Source organism: Phyllostomus hastatus, unplaced genomic scaffold, assembly GCF_019186645.2.
Source record: "Phyllostomus hastatus isolate PE091 unplaced genomic scaffold, TTU_PhHast_1.1 phas_scaffold_442, whole genome shotgun sequence".
Taxonomy (NCBI): Eukaryota; Metazoa; Chordata; class Mammalia; order Chiroptera; family Phyllostomidae; genus Phyllostomus; species Phyllostomus hastatus.
Genome location: NW_025334030.1, coordinates 4,266,206 through 4,284,954, shown reverse-complemented (window position 1 = coordinate 4,284,954; position 18,749 = coordinate 4,266,206). Strand labels below are relative to the sequence as shown.

General features: G+C 41.1%; 1 protein-coding gene across 3 annotated transcripts in view; it reads right to left on the bottom strand.

Annotated features, from left to right (window-relative positions):
- The window catches only part of LOC123807079 (CREB binding protein), a 134,200-nt gene that overhangs the window by 76,944 nt on the left and 38,507 nt on the right, over positions 1-18,749 (bottom strand). For 2 of the 3 annotated variants that reach the window (XM_045820564.1, XM_045820562.1), the window contains exon 3: positions 3,780-3,956. The exons of the other annotated variant lie outside the window; for it this stretch is intronic. In XM_045820564.1, the coding sequence (XP_045676520.1) occupies positions 3,780-3,956 (177 nt within the window). The remainder of the gene's footprint in view (positions 1-3,779; positions 3,957-18,749) is intronic. 3 annotated transcript variants of the gene reach the window in all.

Here is an 18,749-nt window from a genome sequence, read left to right as displayed (position 1 = left end):
AATCATGAAATATAGTATGGTGAAATTTCAAACAAACTTCCAAAATCTGTAGAAAGGTAAGAAATTATAGATAAAATGGCCAAAGACAAGAGGTACAATGTTACATCTGAAAATTTAGGAAAATATGCTACCTGCATTTGAACACAGTACTGAGAACATGTGTGCCCTCAACAGTCACGCACATGCAACAGGAGCTCTGGACCCTGTCAGTGATTGGGCAGCCTGTCCCACAGGACGACAACAGAGCACCACGATCTGCAGGTGAGCAGGTCCCCATGACTGCAAGTTACATTTAACTCTCAGTGGACAATGATTCACCCACAGATTTACCTGCACATTCCAGTGATGCTCTTCTGCCCCCATCTTAATCACTTCCACTGTACCATTTCCTCCTGTTCAAACACCCTCCTCTTTTGACTGCAGGAACATCATTCCCTTGCTGTCCCCTTTGCCGGATCCTCCTTGATCTGCACTCTCTTCTAGTTCTCTCTCCCTGTATGATTTTGTTCACCTCACAGACCTTGCTGCAATATGGTTACACCAGCTCCCACATGGGCACCGCTGCCCTACTCGTATGCCTACCAGTCTCCTGACACTACCACCTGGACATCTCACAAACATTCAAAAGAAACACATATGAAGAGGAATTACTGATGCCTGCCCCTTCATCATCCCTCTCCAAGTCTGTTCCTCCTCCAGCTCTGTAAATGATTCCACCATCCAACAAGTTGATTCACATGGCAACCCCACACAACTGCTGCAGTGACAAACTTCCTCTAGTCTCCTGTCCCTATTGTGATCAGTCACCTCCAAGCCATAATGTCGTATACCCCAGACCATAGCAGTGGTCACTGCCACCCATGGCCTTCCCTGAATTGGTTCCTGCCTGGTCCCCCAAATCCACTCACACTGCTCTGCCTCATTCGAGAGTCATTGTTCCCACTGGACTTCTGCCAGTCCCTACACAAGCCAATGTTCTCCCAGTGCCCTGGGGCCTTTGTGGCTTCTGCTCATCCTTCTGATCTTGCCCTCAAATCTCCCTTCATGGTGCAGTCTTCTCCGATGGCCCCATCTAAGGAGGTTCCTGTGTCAACATCAACCACTATGCACTACTTAGACCTGTTAGGGCAGTTTGTACTTTGTTATTATTTTTTCTCCAGCACCACCTCCCCACTGTCTCATGAAAGAGGATGAACTCTATGTCACACACACCTACATTCCAGGTGCACCTGGGCCCAGAAAGGGCATTCAACAAATGTGGCAAATTAAAGGAATGGCCAAATCCCCCCTTTTTAAGGCCATCCAATGATGCTGGAATCCTCTAGAAATGAGGAAAGGAAAAAAGCAAGAGCTCCTTGGCTAATGACCAAGTGGCTTAAACCATTCCATGAAGAGCTCAAACGGGGCTTCAGAATCCTAACCTTAACTGTTTGGTATACTGAATCCAGTTGAGCATCAAAAGATTACTCCTCATAGCATGACAAAACACACAAATAAATTCAAGGATTCGTGTATTTTTCTTTTTTCTTTTCTTTTTTTATTAATGAGACTTAAGATTTTTGGTAACTGCTTGCCCTCACTATGCCAAAATCTATGATTCCAAAGGACAACATACAATTTAGAAAATCTAAGGAAGACCACAAAACATGTTTGAGGAACTGCAAACAAACCATATAAGCACAGTCTAGTGAAGCACTCCCAGTGGACTTGGAGCTAAAACATGACACCAGAGAATGTTAGGCTTTGTAGATAGGAAGCTACAGAACCTGAACAAACCAAAATCCCTGAGAACCTCAACTTCCTCATCTGTAAAATGGGACATATAACACTGTCCTTCCAAGAGATTGTTGAGAGGATAAGGAAAACCACAGGATGTGATGGTACTTAGACGTCAGGTGAACTGTGTGCACTGGCTGTCCCCCACTTCTCTGCTCAGCCCTTTCTCATTCCTGCCCCTACAACATGAAGGCTGTGACTGACTCACTCTGGCACAGACACACACGCTGGCAGAGCTCTCTCATCCCCCTATAAATGTGTGAGGAGCTCACTCAAGGTCTGCCCTCCAAAGGTACCTGCTGAGAATCTCTCACGAAGTCCACAAGTGTCCTGGTGGGAAAGTGACGGCTAAGAAAGCACTGTAGATGCTAGGGGAAATGGGTGGAGAGAGGGAGAGGGAGACAGAGAGACAAAGAAGAAAAGAATTGGTTTTATTTCTGTTAGATGTCACAAAGACAGACAGAATGAAATTCTGTTGTTACCGCCTCACCTAACCATTCCCCAGAGCAAGGGTTTCACTTGGGGCATTGTGCGGAGGAAGAAAGGTGGAGGGGGAGAGTGCTATGAGCATGTACAGTGGGTGGAGGCCAGGAATGTTGCTATATGTCCCACAATATGCAGGACAGCTGCCACCACAGAGAATGATCCAGTGCCAAATGTTAATAGTGCTAAGGAAGAAAGAAGCCCTGCTCTAGACCAAAGGGCTCTCCCCACTGTCCCCACCAGCTCTGGCAGAGGTGAAGGAAACCAGAAGCCTCTTCACAGTCAAGTTTGAACTTGACCCTAACAAATGTACCACTTTCAGAAATTCAGTCCCCTGGATCAGCATAGGAAGGCAGGGGACTATGGAGTAAAGGGATTCCGCCACCAAGTTTTGAGTAAAGGAGAAAGGATAAGAAACTGGGGCTGGATAAGATTAGAAAAGAGAAAGAAGAAAAATATTAGGTCAGACTTTCCCAGACTATGAAATACAAGATAACTGTGAAGAAGCAAATGATCTTACTCTGAAGCCAAAATGTGTTCCGTGTCACTGAGCAAACTCAGGTGATGACTGCCAGCAATGGAGTCCATGTTACTGTCCCCCCACTAAGAAATGGAAATGGAAAGGCAGGTGAGATTAGAGAGAATGTGGGTGCTGGACTTGGACTGCTGCCCCCAGAGCTAGGAGGGGTGACCTAGGGGAGCAGTGGGCTTTGCTTAGGTTCTGGATGTGTGTGGCTGGAACTAGACAATCCTGGCAGGTTCCCAGAAACAAACCTGGAAAGAACAAAGTTGGTTGGCTGTTTCTGGCCTCAGCTGGCCACCAAAAGCACATCAGATATTCAGCAGCTACAAGTGTACAGTGAGGTCTGACAAAAAAACAAAACAAAACAAAACGAAAACCCCACCCCCTTTATTGTTTGGAATTAAAGTATATTCTATTCTGTGGTGCAAAAGGAGCTATTTTTCCCATAATATCCTGGTTAGTTAGGCTAACAGGTTACAAGGATAATCCTTATTTTACAGGTGAGAAATCCTAGGGAGAATGAAGACACATGAAACCATCTATCAAGTTAGACACAACACCCACATCTCCCAGACATGACCGAGTCCTCAGAAGATGAATGTCCTTTGTTTGACTATAACACAAATCGATGGGCTTCTACCAGTAACCTCAACCACTAACAGACAGAAAGTGTGTGAAAAACCTGCCTCTCAGATTCTCTTGGCTCAACTACTAAATCAAGAAGGTGACTCTGAAGAGAAAAGTACAGTGATTCACAGCCATGAAGTCTATCCCTGCACAAAGGGAAGCCTGAGAGGACTGGATGAATCATCTCTACCTAGCCCTCTGATTGCCAGCTCATGTTAGAAAATGTAAACTCACTCGGAGAGAGCTACTCATATGAAATATAGGTTATTTTCCTATCACCTACAACACACTTTTAGTCCCAGATCTTTACTATCAGCGCAATAAAATCCACACAGTAAAGAACCTGAAAGTCAAGTCAAGGGCAACTTACCATGTTTGGCACATTGGTAACTGAAGCATTCTTGATGTCTGCAGGGAAGGGAGGCAAACTAGTGACCACATTCTGTTTGCTGGATAACTGGGGGTTCACTCCAGGGGCTCCCATTGGCTGTCCTCCAGTTTGACTAAAGGGTTGTCCAAATGGACTTGTGTTACCAGTCATTCCCATCTGAAACAAAAAGAGGGAACATCAGTTGTTCGAACAACATATAAAAGGGCCTCAGAAATGCTCACTTTGACCCAGGGAAGCAAAGTGTTATTTCCTATGAAACCTTCATATCCATTATAAACTAAAGGTTCATTCTCAGTGTTCAGTCAGAATTATGAACAGAGCAACTTGCTCAAACAGCTACATACTAAGGCAGCAGAAGACTAATAAAGCGTTCTCAGCTACGATTGTCTCCTCCTCTTAAACGCCACCCAAGAGCCAGCGATTCCCATCCTTACCCTCGGCCATACTCCTCAACAAAACCCTCCAGAATCACTGACAAAGGGGGAGCTCCTTCAAGTTAATCTTAATTACTCTCTAAGAAAACGGTTTCTTTCAGGTTTCCTCATAGGACTGAAACTAACTTTCCATTAGTTCAAAACGCATAGTAGAAACACTGACAAAAAATGGTACAATGTCTGGAATTTGCTTTAAAATAACCTAGTGAGGCAAGAGGTACTTACGTGAAAAAAGCCTGGATGACAAAGGACTGGCCATATGTTGGTAACTCCCAAACAGGTGACAGGTGACACCTGCGAGGGCTTGTTATACTATCCCCTCTAATATTAAATGAGTTTGAAGTTTTCCATAATAATTTTTTAAATTAGTGAAATAAAACATATAGTAGTTAACGCAAGAGCAAGACGAAGGAATCCCCACCTATGCCTCTGCAAGGGCCTGCAACCAATACATGAGTCAGGATTCCCTTCTAGTCAACTGAGCCAGGCTGGATTCCCTATGGACACCACAGCTCCAACCCCCACAGGAGAGAATTTGGGAAACCCCAAATTGATATCCTGATGCTCACCTGCCTCCTCTGGAGGAAAAGAAACCAATCATTAAAAAGCTGGCTTTTCTCACTGCTTCCTTTGCTATTTCATAAAGTTGTAACATCCCACCTGCTGTATACTGCTCACTCCACTTTCTTCCCTACACTTGATGTTTGAAAACTGGTACCTTAGGACACATTTTGTTAATGGATGAACAACATAGAGAGAAAGCCCTGGGAGGAAAGGGTCCACCCAGAGAAGACCTCCTAGAAGAAGGTGTTCCCATTCAAGACATCCTGGCTCAGTTCTTTCCACTAGCCTCACATGGTGACTGCCACTCTAGCCCATTCATGCTAGGTAACTTAAGATTCCCCTTCTACATGCTAAGACAAATGTCTTGAACAAGATGAATTGCATTATTTCTTTCAGCTCTAAAATTCTAGGTTGCAAACAAAGCAATGCTCCACATAATTGACCCTTTTCTGCTGAAATGTTCATATGAAAAACACAAGTAAAACCAAACTAGGATAATGATCTTGGTCTGTGCATTTTCATACACACAGGTGGATTTCCACACGTAGCCCTTACAGCTGTCATTTCTCATCTTTAAAAAAAAAAATCCTCACCCAAAGACATTTTTCCTGTTGCTTTTAGAGAGAGAAGCAGGGAGGGGGGGAAAGAGAGAGATGTGAGAGAGAAACATAGATTGGCTGCCTTCCCATAAATGCCCTGACTGGGAATGAAACCCCCAACTTTTTGGCTTATGGGATGACATTCCAACCAACTGAGAGCCACATCAGCCCAGGCCATTTCTCACCTTTCTGAAAGTGAACATATTCTAGCTGCCACTTTTGCCCTATTTGTTTTACTTGAGTAAACAGAAACAAATTAAATTCCACTGAAATGCAAATTCAACTTGAATAAAACAAAAATAAATTTTTTAAAAAGACCACTAATTAGGCTCAACTCTGAGTTCTGATGACCTAAGGCAAGATGGTAGCTCAGTAAACTATTAATATAAAGGGCATTTCTAAGTCTCAACTAGGTTCTTTTAGTTGTTAACTGAAACTCAGATCTGAAGCAAGACTTTCTATGTTCAGAAAGTATTATGCCCACTAAATAAACTCCATGTAGCAATACTTCTCTCAAAATTTGTTTTATTGCATAAAATCAATCTGCTGAAACACCTTTCTTAGAGGCTCACAAGTATCCGGGGGAAAATGTAGTTATAATTTCCATTTCTTAAATTTCATTTAAAAATACCCTTACTAGGACCACATATTCATAAGACACATGCATCTATTCCCCCCTCCTTGAGTTCATCCTTGCCGTTAGCCAGTACAGGTTTCCCCTGTTTTCTGAAAGTAGAGTTCCTATGAAATCTTTCATAAACCAAAAATGGTGTAAAGCAAAGAAATTATCATTAATTTATATAGAAAAATTGTTTAGTGTTCCCAGACACCCAAAATAACATACCAAATAAGACATAAAACCTAAAATAACACTAACATATAGTAAAAGTTAAGAATGATATAAATACACACCACACTTTGCACATTCACCAATCCACTCAAGCAACAGGCTTTCCATTTTCTCCATTAATGGATATCAACTAAAAGAGAGCATCCGTTGCTACCAGCAGAACCAACAGTAATGTAGGCAGCTTTCAAGATTCTGGCTCTCTGCATGCATGTAAATAGTACAAATGGTGGACACAGGCAAGATCAGTACACACGAAAAGTGTTTATTTTCACCACAATCAAAATGCTTAATTATATCCAGTTTTACACTAAACTGAACCTCCTCAGGAGCTTCCTAGGCTTTTCTGATACCTTTTCTTAGGACACATTTTGTTAGTAGATGAACAACATGAATAGAGAGAAAGCCCAGAGCTCACAGACACAGTTCAAGATTACAGTGGCCTGATGCTGAGATGCTGAGTGTGGTTCCTGGGGAAGGAGCTTAGCTGGGTTACCCTCGCTGCTTGGTGTGTGTGCTGGCTTGCTGCTGAATGCTATTTTCACCATTAAAACAACAACAACAACAAAAAAAAACAACCATGAGTCCTCTTCAAATTTCTTTCAGTTAGTGAAAACAAGTACTATCGTAGGTCTGTCATAAAAGCAAAGTGGCATAACATGAACAAAAAGCAGGTGATACCTGTGTTCACCAAGCCTGGTTCTGTGCAGAGGCAATTTCCTACTTCTTGTCATGGAGCTCACTCCTGTTACATCATCACCAATTTGACAAAGAAAATCCAGGTCACTTTGGAAGTCTCTAACATCAATGAACCAAAGTGGATGATGGCTGGAGAGTGAAGAGGAGATAACTTGTCCTTTCAGTCACACCAACCCTCCAAGGTAGTTGCCCCTTTGGGGCAGAGAGGGAAATAAATACTCAGAGACCGAAGAACTCCCAAAAGGATCCTGTGGATCCCAAAGTTCACCCCACATGTTTCAAAAACATTGTAAATATTTTTGACAACATTCATATAATCACCTTGCCAGGATAAAAATGGGGTGAATGTGCGGTCTGTCTGGTCCCTTGGGTACTACTTGCCTGGTGAGCTTCTGGGGCAAAGCACTTTCTAACTGTCTGAACTAAGGTGCTCCAGATTGTTTTGGAACACTGACAGGCTTCATCAGAAATTTTCTTCACTTTTTCTTTTTGGCCATCCAATAGTGAAGAAAACTATCTCAACATGGTCTCAGTCCTCATGGGGCAAGAAGCAAGGTACAATCAAAGTCAAAGATCTGATGACCTAACAGATGACAGGTAGGTAAGGAAGGTAAGGAAGGTCTAGCTCACAGGGGACTAACTATACATTTAAAAAATATGAAAAATCTCCTTTCCTCAGCCTAGAACAACAAACACATTCCAGAGATGAACCAAAGCAAGTCCAGGCTACCTGCAGAAGGCCACACTCTAAGGTCAGGCCTCGGGTCTCTCAGTCCAGGGCCAATCCCAGCCTCTCTGTAATGACTCAGAATTAATAGGGCAGAGACCAAAGGTCGGTCCTCCAACAGTCCACTGCTGCCTAGTTCCTAAGTAGTCCCTCCACCCCAGGTTCCAAACTGTCTCCTTACAGCCTGGCAGAACCAGAAAGATGTTCTCTAGTTCTAGCCTGCAGTTTGGGTAAAAGCCGTTAGCTTCTAGAGACTTCTAGATTTCTTAATTTCTGTTGTTCATCCATTGTCCTTTGATCAGATCAAACATTCTCAAATCTAGACTAACACACATATTTTTAGCATCAATACTCATAACAAAATAGTGAATTCAAGACAGAGAAATCTACATATTTCTTCTAATTTCTGGACAGTTATTTGATAACAATTTAGTAAACTTGGCTTTATTTTCAACTGAAGTTTATCAGAATTTGGTTTAAAGCTACGTAAGAACCACCATGTAATCTTTTCAATAAAACCCAAACAGCAGAAAAGCAGAAATAAGCAACTGTTGATAAAATTTATATAAAATATGAACAAATTAAAGCCTATATTTACCTTCTGCCTCATTCTGCAATAACCCATACATGTTACAATTTCCTTTTACTTTGTTTTTTCCATAGCCCCTTTAAGCATTAATTTAAGTTCAATTTCAGAAAACAGGAAAAGCTAATTACATTAAGTACCTAAAAATGTAGGCTCTCCTATAATGAAATCTGAATTAAGGAATGCCTTATAGGTCTACCATGTTTTCCCATGAGGAAAAAAAAAAGGATTCTTGTAAACCAAATACATTTGTCTGCTGTCTGTGCCTATCACTTCGACAAGAGAATAAAGACACTGTATTATGATCCCTGTTTACAAGGAAAGAACAAACTGAGTAAGAAGGAAAAAAAAAATACTAATGTCAAATCTGGAGTCCTACCTGCCCTCACAACTCAAGGACAGGGATTAAGTATTAGACTTAGCATGACTCAAAAGCATGAGATCTAGTGAGAAAACCTCTATTAGTTGGCAAAAAAATTAAACAAGGCCTACATTAGCCTTTATTACCAAAACAAAGATAGCAACTAAAGCAAATTCTAGTGACACTTGGCTCAATCAAAAACTGCTGAAGTCCTGAGCTGTCTGCAAGTAGGTAAGCGACAACTACCCACAGAAGATGGATAGACAATGCTGCTCCTTCTACTCTGGTGAAGACATGTACTACAGATATACCATGGAAAGTACAAAAAACTACATGACTGTATAGCATTATCTATCATAATAATACTTATGACAATCCATCCTCAATCTGTCTTGGATACAAAACCAGGCTAAAAGTTGCCTTCCTGGAACATATGTCTCTGTGTCCATAGGCCCCAGCACAGAGTGGGTGCTTTAGTATTTGTAGAAGGAACCAAATAAATGAATACTCGAAGAGACCACATATCAGGCAATCCTTGGGAACCTCTACGCAGGCACTGAGGACAGAAACAATCAAAGAACTGTGGGCCGATACCTAAGCCAGGCACAAATGAAGGTCACCATCGGTTGGAGATGGGACTAGGAGGGGAAGGCGTAACAGTCTCCTTTCTATCTTCTCAATATCTGCCATAATGATATCACCTACTAGTTAGAGTGAACAAATATGGAGTGAACAGGCATGCAAGTGGACTGTCCATGCTAAAAACTTGAAAACAATATGCCCTGGAGTTGATTTTACAAGCTGATAGTAGCTCTGTGTCCCATCACTGCATATATGGGAGCCCCATCTGGCTGTAAAACTGGTCTTCTATGCTACATCCACTGGGGCAACAAACCCTTGGCTTTGGTACAAAGTCCCAGCCAAAACCAACCCAAAGAGTTCACAATTGGTGTGCTTATATACTGATTCATCAGTCTCAGTGGTCATCTCTGACTGCAAACAACTTCTTCTGCTGTCCTAGTGTGTGGGGAAAATATTTTCATTTTTTACTTGTGTCATGATATGACAGCTATCAATACACTAATAAGAAAACCAGCTCTGGGCTCCCAAAGAACAGGAAGATTCTTTTCATTAACCCAGAGATATCTCTATTATTTACCTAACTTACCTCATCAAATAAGGTAGTAAGCTTGATAATTTTTTTAAAAAGTCTTAGAAAAAACTAACTTGTCAGCTCACAACACGAATGGAAAGTTGCTTGAATCATTTACAATATACCTGTTACTAAATTACTTTTTATAAAATGAGTGACTGTTTAAATAAAATGCAACAAAAAATAAAGTAGTAAACTGAAAACCAAAAAACTAACTATGGTTTAAGAAGAAATAACACTGATATTGAAAAGTTTAGAGCAAACTTTTTGGGGTATTAACAGATCATCAAAATGGGAGTTTCTCCCCAAAACAGGTTTCTATAATCGTGGCAAGTCAAGCATCCATTTCTTGCTTCTTTGTAGGATGAGGGAACAGAAAAAGGCTTTCTTTGCAGTTAGGGCCACCACAGGTTGTGGATCCTCTCCCATTATCAGCAGCCCAAACAGTCCTGGGATGAGCTATGTGCCAAGGACTATCTGGAAAGTCCATGGCAAACTGGTGTGTCTGTGTGCAGAAGTGCGTGGAAAGGAAGGAAGGTGGTTATGCCTGTCCAAATTTTGTAGTGTGCATTTTTGAGAGAAAAGGTCCATTATTACACTTCAAAGGGGGTCCTAAGATCCCCTAATGATTAAGAACACCTGCCCCTGGATAAGGAACCCCTACCCTGCCCGCATCTCACAACTCTTAGGGAAGGGTAAGACCTCCCCACAGATCTCACATAACCCTGCCATATATGGTAGATACTCTTTCATCCAAAGACATCCACCACTCACATAAACAACTACCCTCACAAATGAACTCTCCCCAGTATTATCTCCAAATGTCTCTTGAAATGCACATTCACAAGAAGGATCAGATCATAACTATTTATGAGCTAAAAGCTAACGGGGATATACTGTGAGACCAGACGAGAATATCTGGAATGGGAGGACAAAGGGCATATGATAGGACTGGAGGAGGACAGCCAGAAAGATGCTTCCACTTCATGGTTTTACATAGATTTGGCCAGGCCTTCAGAAATGCTTGAAGAGGAAACAAATGCTGAGTTTGATGTGGTTTGGATGAGACCACTAAACACACTTTTTTTTTTTTAAGCTGAATTCTTTAGTTTTCCTCACCTTGATACATACTTAAAACCACACCACAGAGCAATTACAGGAAGTACTGAGAGAGAGAGGGAGGGAGGGAGGGAGGGAGGGAGGGAGGGAGGGAGGGAGGGAGGGAGATAGTTGTGGGGGATGCTACTGATGCAGGTCATAAAATATACAGGAAGCAAACAAAAAATGACCTTCAGCAATGTGCTTAGTAGGGACAATTGGAAAGGACAAAATTTTCAGATGGAAGGGCCTCAGAGAGTACCCTCAGAGGGTTTAACCCTCAGAAGGTTAAAACCTATCACTTCATGGACAAGGAAAAGGTGGTCCACAAAGCTTAAGAACAACCCCACCACCCAGTCCAGAGTCCCTGGCCCCTGCCATGAAGCTTTTCACCTCCTTGTAAAGCAGAATTGTGATTCCTCCAAACACACCCAGACCTGCACACACATGGTACTTGATACCGCTCAACAGAGACAAGGCTCAGTCTACAAAGACAAGACATTAATGCCTGTTTTTGAAAAACCAAACAAAAGTTTTACTGGAGCACGGACACAGTAAGATTTCATTCAGAGAGGCAGTAAGTGCTGTGGTTAAGTGGGTGGACCCTAGGAATATTAGCCTGGTCTGATAGTGGCTCTGCCACTTGCTAGATGCGTGATTTTGGACAATTTACTTAAACTTCTCTGTATCTTGGTTTCATCACCTGTAAATTGGAGATAATAGCACCTCCTCTGAGGATTGTTTGAGGATTATAGAACTTCACCTATGTAAAGCACCAAGAAGAGTAACTGACAGACAAATAGTAAGTGCTATAGGGGTTGGCAAGGATATTATTATTTGGTTTTGGGAAGAATCACTTTACACTACTAGATAGAATTTCTTCCAGAAGTATGCTTCAGGTAACGATAAACTAAATGAACATTTTCCAGAGGCCGTGTGATAGAGGGGAGTGATTCAAACAGGTAGGATCAGAGGAAGAGGTCATCTGAATTACTAACATTTGACTGAGACAAATTCAGAGGAACATGAAATGAATTTGTAACAAAACAATCATTTACTAGTTGCAGAAACACTTTTAATAGACAATTATTTTCAAAGTGTCTTACTAGATCACAATCATTTCCAAGTATTCATTCTAGATTGTTTTACAGCTTTAAAAACACTTAGAATGTTCATTTCAAACTTAAAATATAGCAAAAGTAGTAACAATATATAATCAAAATACCCTAGCCTAATCTTCATGGGTTGAAATTTAAATCAAAACATAGAGGAATCAAACAAGAAAGAACATCCCTATGAAACAGAAATTGATGCAACTCCCACTTTAAGTGGGCCACAACACAGCAACAAATGCTCCAATTGAGATGTAGCTTCAACCTAACTCGACAAGTTTATTAACCTGAAGTTTTGAGCATCTTTCTTCATACTTTGGTATATATGTAAAGCAACAAAATTAATATAAGGTTATAAAAACAACACAATTTAGTATACCAAGAACAAAATTTGCCAAATAATTAAAGAGCCAGAAGTATTCATTCTTTCCAATAACAATAAAGAGCCGGAACTAACCCAGAGTATGGCCATATCATTCATAAAGCCAAAAACATTTTCTCTTGGCAACCTACCATTGTTGGGAGAAAGCCAAGAAAAGCAGTTTTCATGGAAAGACACATGGCTGTATTCAGTTGTCTGCTATCACCCGCTTGCTCTTGGAATTCTTCCAGTACCTCAACTTGGCAAATATAGAGTAAGCAGAAATACGCAACAGATCACAATGCCAAAGGCATTGCCTGGTCATCCAGTATCACTTGCAATAAGAGAACTGGGCTGAAGACCCTGGGCATGTGCACAGCCCTTCTCACTGGACTCCACTCTTACAGCAATGTCAATGTCAGAGAGTTCAGGGAAATACATAGCCCCGACGTTTGAACATTCCCCCTAGAAAGATAAATCACAGCTGGGAGATGGGTAAAAGTACTCAGCAACTCTCATGGTATTTCACTTGGATAATATATGACCAGAATGTGACTTAGAAAACAGGGTAGGAAACTCCTACAGGGAAGGTTACAGGACTGGGGATCACTGTGGAGGCTTGAGGCCTTGGGCTTCATTTGTATTCAGCCAACTGCTACGGAAACTTCCAACAACAAAACCAGCACTCTAACACTGATGGCATACTTCGAAGATCACAATAGTTAGATACACCAGCTCTCCAAGGTGCAGTCTGCATTAATTCACAAGCAAAAGCATCAAGCCAAGGTCTGTGGGGAAAATGTTTCTGTCATTAATCAGATGTGTGGCTGAGACAAATCTCTTGTCGTCTAAGTCTTAGTTCTCCTAAGCTATAAAACATGAAGCATTTAGATTATCTCTAGGTGATCCTGAATGTTCCTTTTAATCCTAAAATCCAATGAAGTTTCTGATTTTAAACAATCAGTGCTTGAATCACCTGAGGTCTATAGTCTTAGAAGGTCTAGCTATTTGCAGTGAGTAACAATTGAGGACTCAGAGTTTGCTCAAGTCAACAGAGCCAGCCTCTAGAAAGAGAGGACCTCACCATAGTAATACTCCCTGTGAGGAGCCTGTGGGGTAGCTAGGGGCCTGTCCAGGAGACCGAGGATTTTGTAGGGTACTCCAAAACACACAGGGCACGGGCTTTCCACAGCTTTGCGTCCTCCACACCAGTTCCCAGAGTATGTTACAGATATTACGACTAAGCCAAGGCAAAATAATCCAAGATGATGGTGATAAAACTTAAATTGATAATTCTCCCAATTCTTCCAAGTCTTAGTATCTTTTTAGGTAGAAAACCAGCCTGTTTAGGATTGAGTACTTCTTTCAAATAATGCAAAGCCAAGGCAAGCCTACAGTGGCCATGGAGAAAGAGGAAGAAAGAGGAAAAGATGATGAAAGAATAGGAGAGCCCTGACTGGTGTGGCTCAGTTAGTTGGGTGTTGTCCTGCAAAGCAAAAGGTCAACTGTTTGATTCCAGATCGCAGCACATGTCTGGATTGGGTGGTTGGTCCCAGTTGGGGGGCGTACTATAGGCAACCAATTGATGCTTCTCTTTTACATCGAAGTTTCTCTCTCTCTCCCCCCTCCCTTTCCTTCTCTTTAAAAATAAATATTTTTTAAAAAGAGAAAAGGGAAAGAAACAAGAAAAAAAGGGAAAGCTACAAGAAAAATCTTATAAAGTGCAATGGAATACAGACCTGAGCTTTAAAAATAAGTCACTCAACAAACTAAACCTTTACTCTAAATCCTCTGCAGGGACAGCTCTCCTGTTCCTCCTTCATGGCCTCCTTCATCTCCTTCTCTATTTCCTCCACTAGAGAAGTGATGAAACAGAGGAGGCAATGGAGGAACAAGGTAACATCTATCCATACTGGTAATGCAGGAATACTATGGGGTGGTGGAGGTGCACAGTATACAGGGGCCATATTCTCCCTAGTCTAAGGTAGGAGACACATGCTACAAGGAAAGCAGATGGGCGCTGTCAGCAGGTAGCACTGATACCTACTGTTAAATGCAGCCCCAAAAGGTCGATGGGTCCTGGCCCAGACAGCAACAAATGGCTAAAGAGGTCAAACCTCAGCTGGGCCCTAGAGGTAGGCTAAATACTAACAGTAATATTCACTGTGGAGGCTGCTGTTCTACATCCTCTCCATGAATGACAAGACACCTCAGAAAGGGCCTGGGTATCCACTAAGTGTAGAGAAGTTATTCTTGCAGTTTTAAAGTCCACCTCTAATCAAATATCTGCAATAACAGGACCTGATGGCCAGATATCTGGCTGGGAGTTAATTGATAGCATTAAGGTATTAATTAAAATGAACATCAAGACTGGAGAGAACAAGACTACGCTGGTATTAATGCTGCTGATCACTCATAAAAAGTAAGCACTGTCTTGTAACAGCATCATTCGCAACACCAACAGACAGGAAGGAAAGCTGCAATGATCTCTCCAATCAGATCCTGACAGACTCCCTCTGAGAGTCAGAGCCTCCAGTCTTCTGGCCACTCCCACCTTCACACACCTTTCCTTCAATGAACCCACAGCAGCAGTAGCACATCCAGATGCAGCCACACCCTGACAACTATGGGAATACAACTGCCAAGCTGGCCAGCACCTCCTATTCTACAGTAAATTTCCAAGCAAAATGGTCAAGGTTTGCAGGGCAGAAAACATTCTCTTGGTCTGTCCTTTATCTCTATGTCCCAGTGCTTCCCTCCCCTGCCTCCCATCAGTATGCCGCTCAGCACTGAGATCATACAAGCCTGAAGCCTGTGCACAGGGCTACTCGGACTTCCTGTTTCTGACCGAAATGGGATAGCACATAGGAAAACACTTTGAAAACCACAAAGCACTATGCAATCTTGAGGTTGCTTTGAGATCTCTCAAAAATAGAGCACAGAAAACCTCTACCATCAGACAGGATTCTCTAAAGTGAATAGATTTTCTACAATAACAAACCAGAAACTGGGATTTCCCAGTATTATCTATCTCTGGCCTTGTTCTAGAAAGCATTTAAAATACCTTGTTTTCCAGTTCATTCTTCATACAGCTGGCAGAAAAACATAAAATGAAAACTAAGGCTCACTGAGGGCATGAAGTTTCCACTTGGTAAATAACAAAGCAACTACTGCAATAATGTTACTTTAGATCATGCACTATTTTTCAAAAGCCACAAACCAATATGCCACATTCTTATCCTTAAATATATAATAATATGCATGAATGTATATATACAGAACTACTGCTTCGAATTACAATCCACTGATAACTATACAACCCACTGTACCTCCTAAGTAGAAGAGGTCGACAACGTTCAATTCCTTATCTCATCAAATACTATTTAGATCAGTCTGGACATTTGCCTCAGTAGAACATACATGATAGGTGCTCACTTCCTCAGTATACAAACAAAAAAAGGAGTATTTGCAGAATGAATTTTACCAAGCAAAACAAAGATAATCAAAGATGCTTGGGTCAGGGGGGTCACTTCTGCGAGTCAATAATCTTTATTTTAAAAATTACTAAGATAAAACTCCTGTTTCTGAGATTCAGTAACACCGTTCGAACCTCTTGTAAGATGCAAAGTTCAGAGTTCATGTGTACCTTCTGAAGTATGCATTGCTGATAGAAAAAAAACTGTAATAGAAAAATATATAAAAATTTAAAAATTGTATGAATATAAGTTATAAATGAAGCTTACATGTATTTATTTTAATAATACCACATTTTTAAAAAAGCAAGATGAATGTTATGTATAAGATACTTAAGATTTTTAAATTGTTAAATTTGATTTCATCTATTTAAAAAAAGAAAACTATGAAAAAGAGACAAATCTCCTATGCAGAAGTATTCCAAACAAATTCCGAAGCGACTCCACTACAGGAGGTAGATAGAGCACAACCCCCATCCTCTAAGGGCAGACTATGTACAGTGACTTCTTTCAAAGAGGGCAGGATGGAAGGGGGGAAAGGAGGAATATTATGGTGGAGACATCTGAGAGACAATACCTGGGCCAGGTGATCAAGGGCAGCACCAACCAAGTGACAAGTCATGCTGACAGCATGCATCCTTGGTATGATGTGATAAACATGACACTGTAACTTTCCTTCCATAACTTCAAAAGCTCCAGTCTTATCACGAGAAAAATATCAGATCCCTACAGAGGGGCATCCTAATGATACCTGAGCAGTACTCCTCAAAACTGGCAAGGTCATTAAAAACAAAGAAAGTCTGAGAAAATGTCATGACCGAGAGGAGCCTAAGGAGACAGGACAATCAAATGTAATGTAGTGTCCTGGATGGAATTCTAAATCCAAGAGGACCTTAGATGGAAGTGAAGGAAGTGTGTATAGATTTCAGTTAATGATCATGTATCAATATATTGTTTTATTAATTGTAACAAATGTAGTAATAGAGATAACTATGTGTAGACGGGGTGTGGGGGTGGCAGGAAGATGTGAGAACCTTCTGTAATATCTTCCAATTTTTCTGTAAATCTAATAAGAGTGTTCTAAAAAATAAAAAGTCAACCTTAGAAATGGAAAAAAATTGCCCTGGTGGGATGGCTCAGCTGGTTGGAGCATTGTCCCGTGTACCAAAAGGCTGCAGGGTTCACATCAATGTTTCTCTCTCCCTTCTTTTCTCCCTCTCTAAAAGCAATGAAAAATCCTTGGGTGAGGATTAAAAAAAAGAAAAACCCACATTTAAAGAAATTATAATTATGCTGGTGGCCTCCTGCATGTAGGGGAACACATTTTCACTAGCCAGAAAAGTGGACTTCTTTATGGGTCCTTGCAAAGCTTGGCTGAATTACTATTTCAAACTGAGAGCCACAGCCCAGTCAGACCATAGGTATGGTTCACTCTATACATGGGTGTGTTTCTAGAAAGGTGTAACAGTAGATCCTTTCATATTTTGAAAAATACTCCTGGGAAATTGGATTAGTGAATCTTTTCACTAATCTTTTCTATAGTTATCCAAGTTATCTTTTCTATAAATTTTGTACATGGGGGTAAAACCTGATCCATACACAGAAAATTAGGTAATACACTTCCCCACCATATTTTGAATCCTGCTATATTATAGACAAAATGTTGCAGTAGAAAAAATAGACTCTGAAGTCAGATGCAAATGGGTTGTAAGTCAGAAACTACCACTTTCTAACAGATGTCATCTCAAATAATTTCCAAAGTGGTTCAGAATACTTTATTTTATATGTAAAACGGATATGGCACCTATCCCACAAGATTATTAAACATGAGATGAAGTGAGATCATGTACCAGAGGACCTACAGTACCCAGTACAATGGGCACCTGAGAAATGCCACTCCTTGCCTGCTCTTCTCTTATTATAACTCAGGAAGACTAAATAAAGTAATTATTATCATTGTTCATTACAGTATCACACTGAAATTTTATGTTATAGTCATCATATAATTCTGAAAAATGCTAAAAGTACTACATGGGAATCAACATAAAAACCCTAAATGTTTTAACTTGGTGTCAGATGGACAGCAAATTACTATCTACAGTAAATGTAAATCTTTCTAGCAGGAACATTTTGCAGAAGTCGTTCCCTGAAGTCATGCTTTGGACCCACTTACCTGAAGAATGTTAGGTTTAATACTTCCTAACTTTTTTAAAAAAGATTTTATTTATTTATTCTTAGAGACAGGAAGGGAGGGAGGAAGAGGGAGAGAAACATCAATGTGTGGTTGCCTCTCACGTGTCCCCTACTGGGGACCTGGACCGCAACCCAGGCATGTGACCTGACTGGGAACTGAACCCATGACCCTTTGGTTTGCAGGCCAGCACTCGATTCACTGAGCCACACCAGCCAGGGCCCTTAACACCTCCTAACTTTATACACCAAACAATAAAGGAAGTAACATAACTTTTAAAGTGTGACATACACCAATCACCAACTGGCACAATCATAACCCCTAACATAAGCTCACACCATCAAAGACAGAAATCTCTCCTCCCAGAGTTTAGAGAGCACATTCACAACACCAGCTCCTCCCAGAACTGGCTAGAAAAGCCCACACATTGTCCCACACTCAAGACCTCCCAAATCAAAATTTGCATCTTAACAAGATTCCCAGGTGAGTTACTAAAGTTTAAAGGCAATACCAGAATCTATGCTAAAGTCTTAGAGACAGGTTAATGGCTGCATTTCAAAATGGTTCCTGAGATGTTTGTACTGATGGAAAAGCACCCAGGAGGAATGGAAAGAGCAGAGGCTTCAGACAGACCCTGGGTTGTAAATACTGGGCAGCCATCTCCCAACTGTGACCCTACATAAAATACTTGATTTCTGAGCATTAAGCTCTTCACTTGCTGAGTTAAAAATCACCTACATGGTA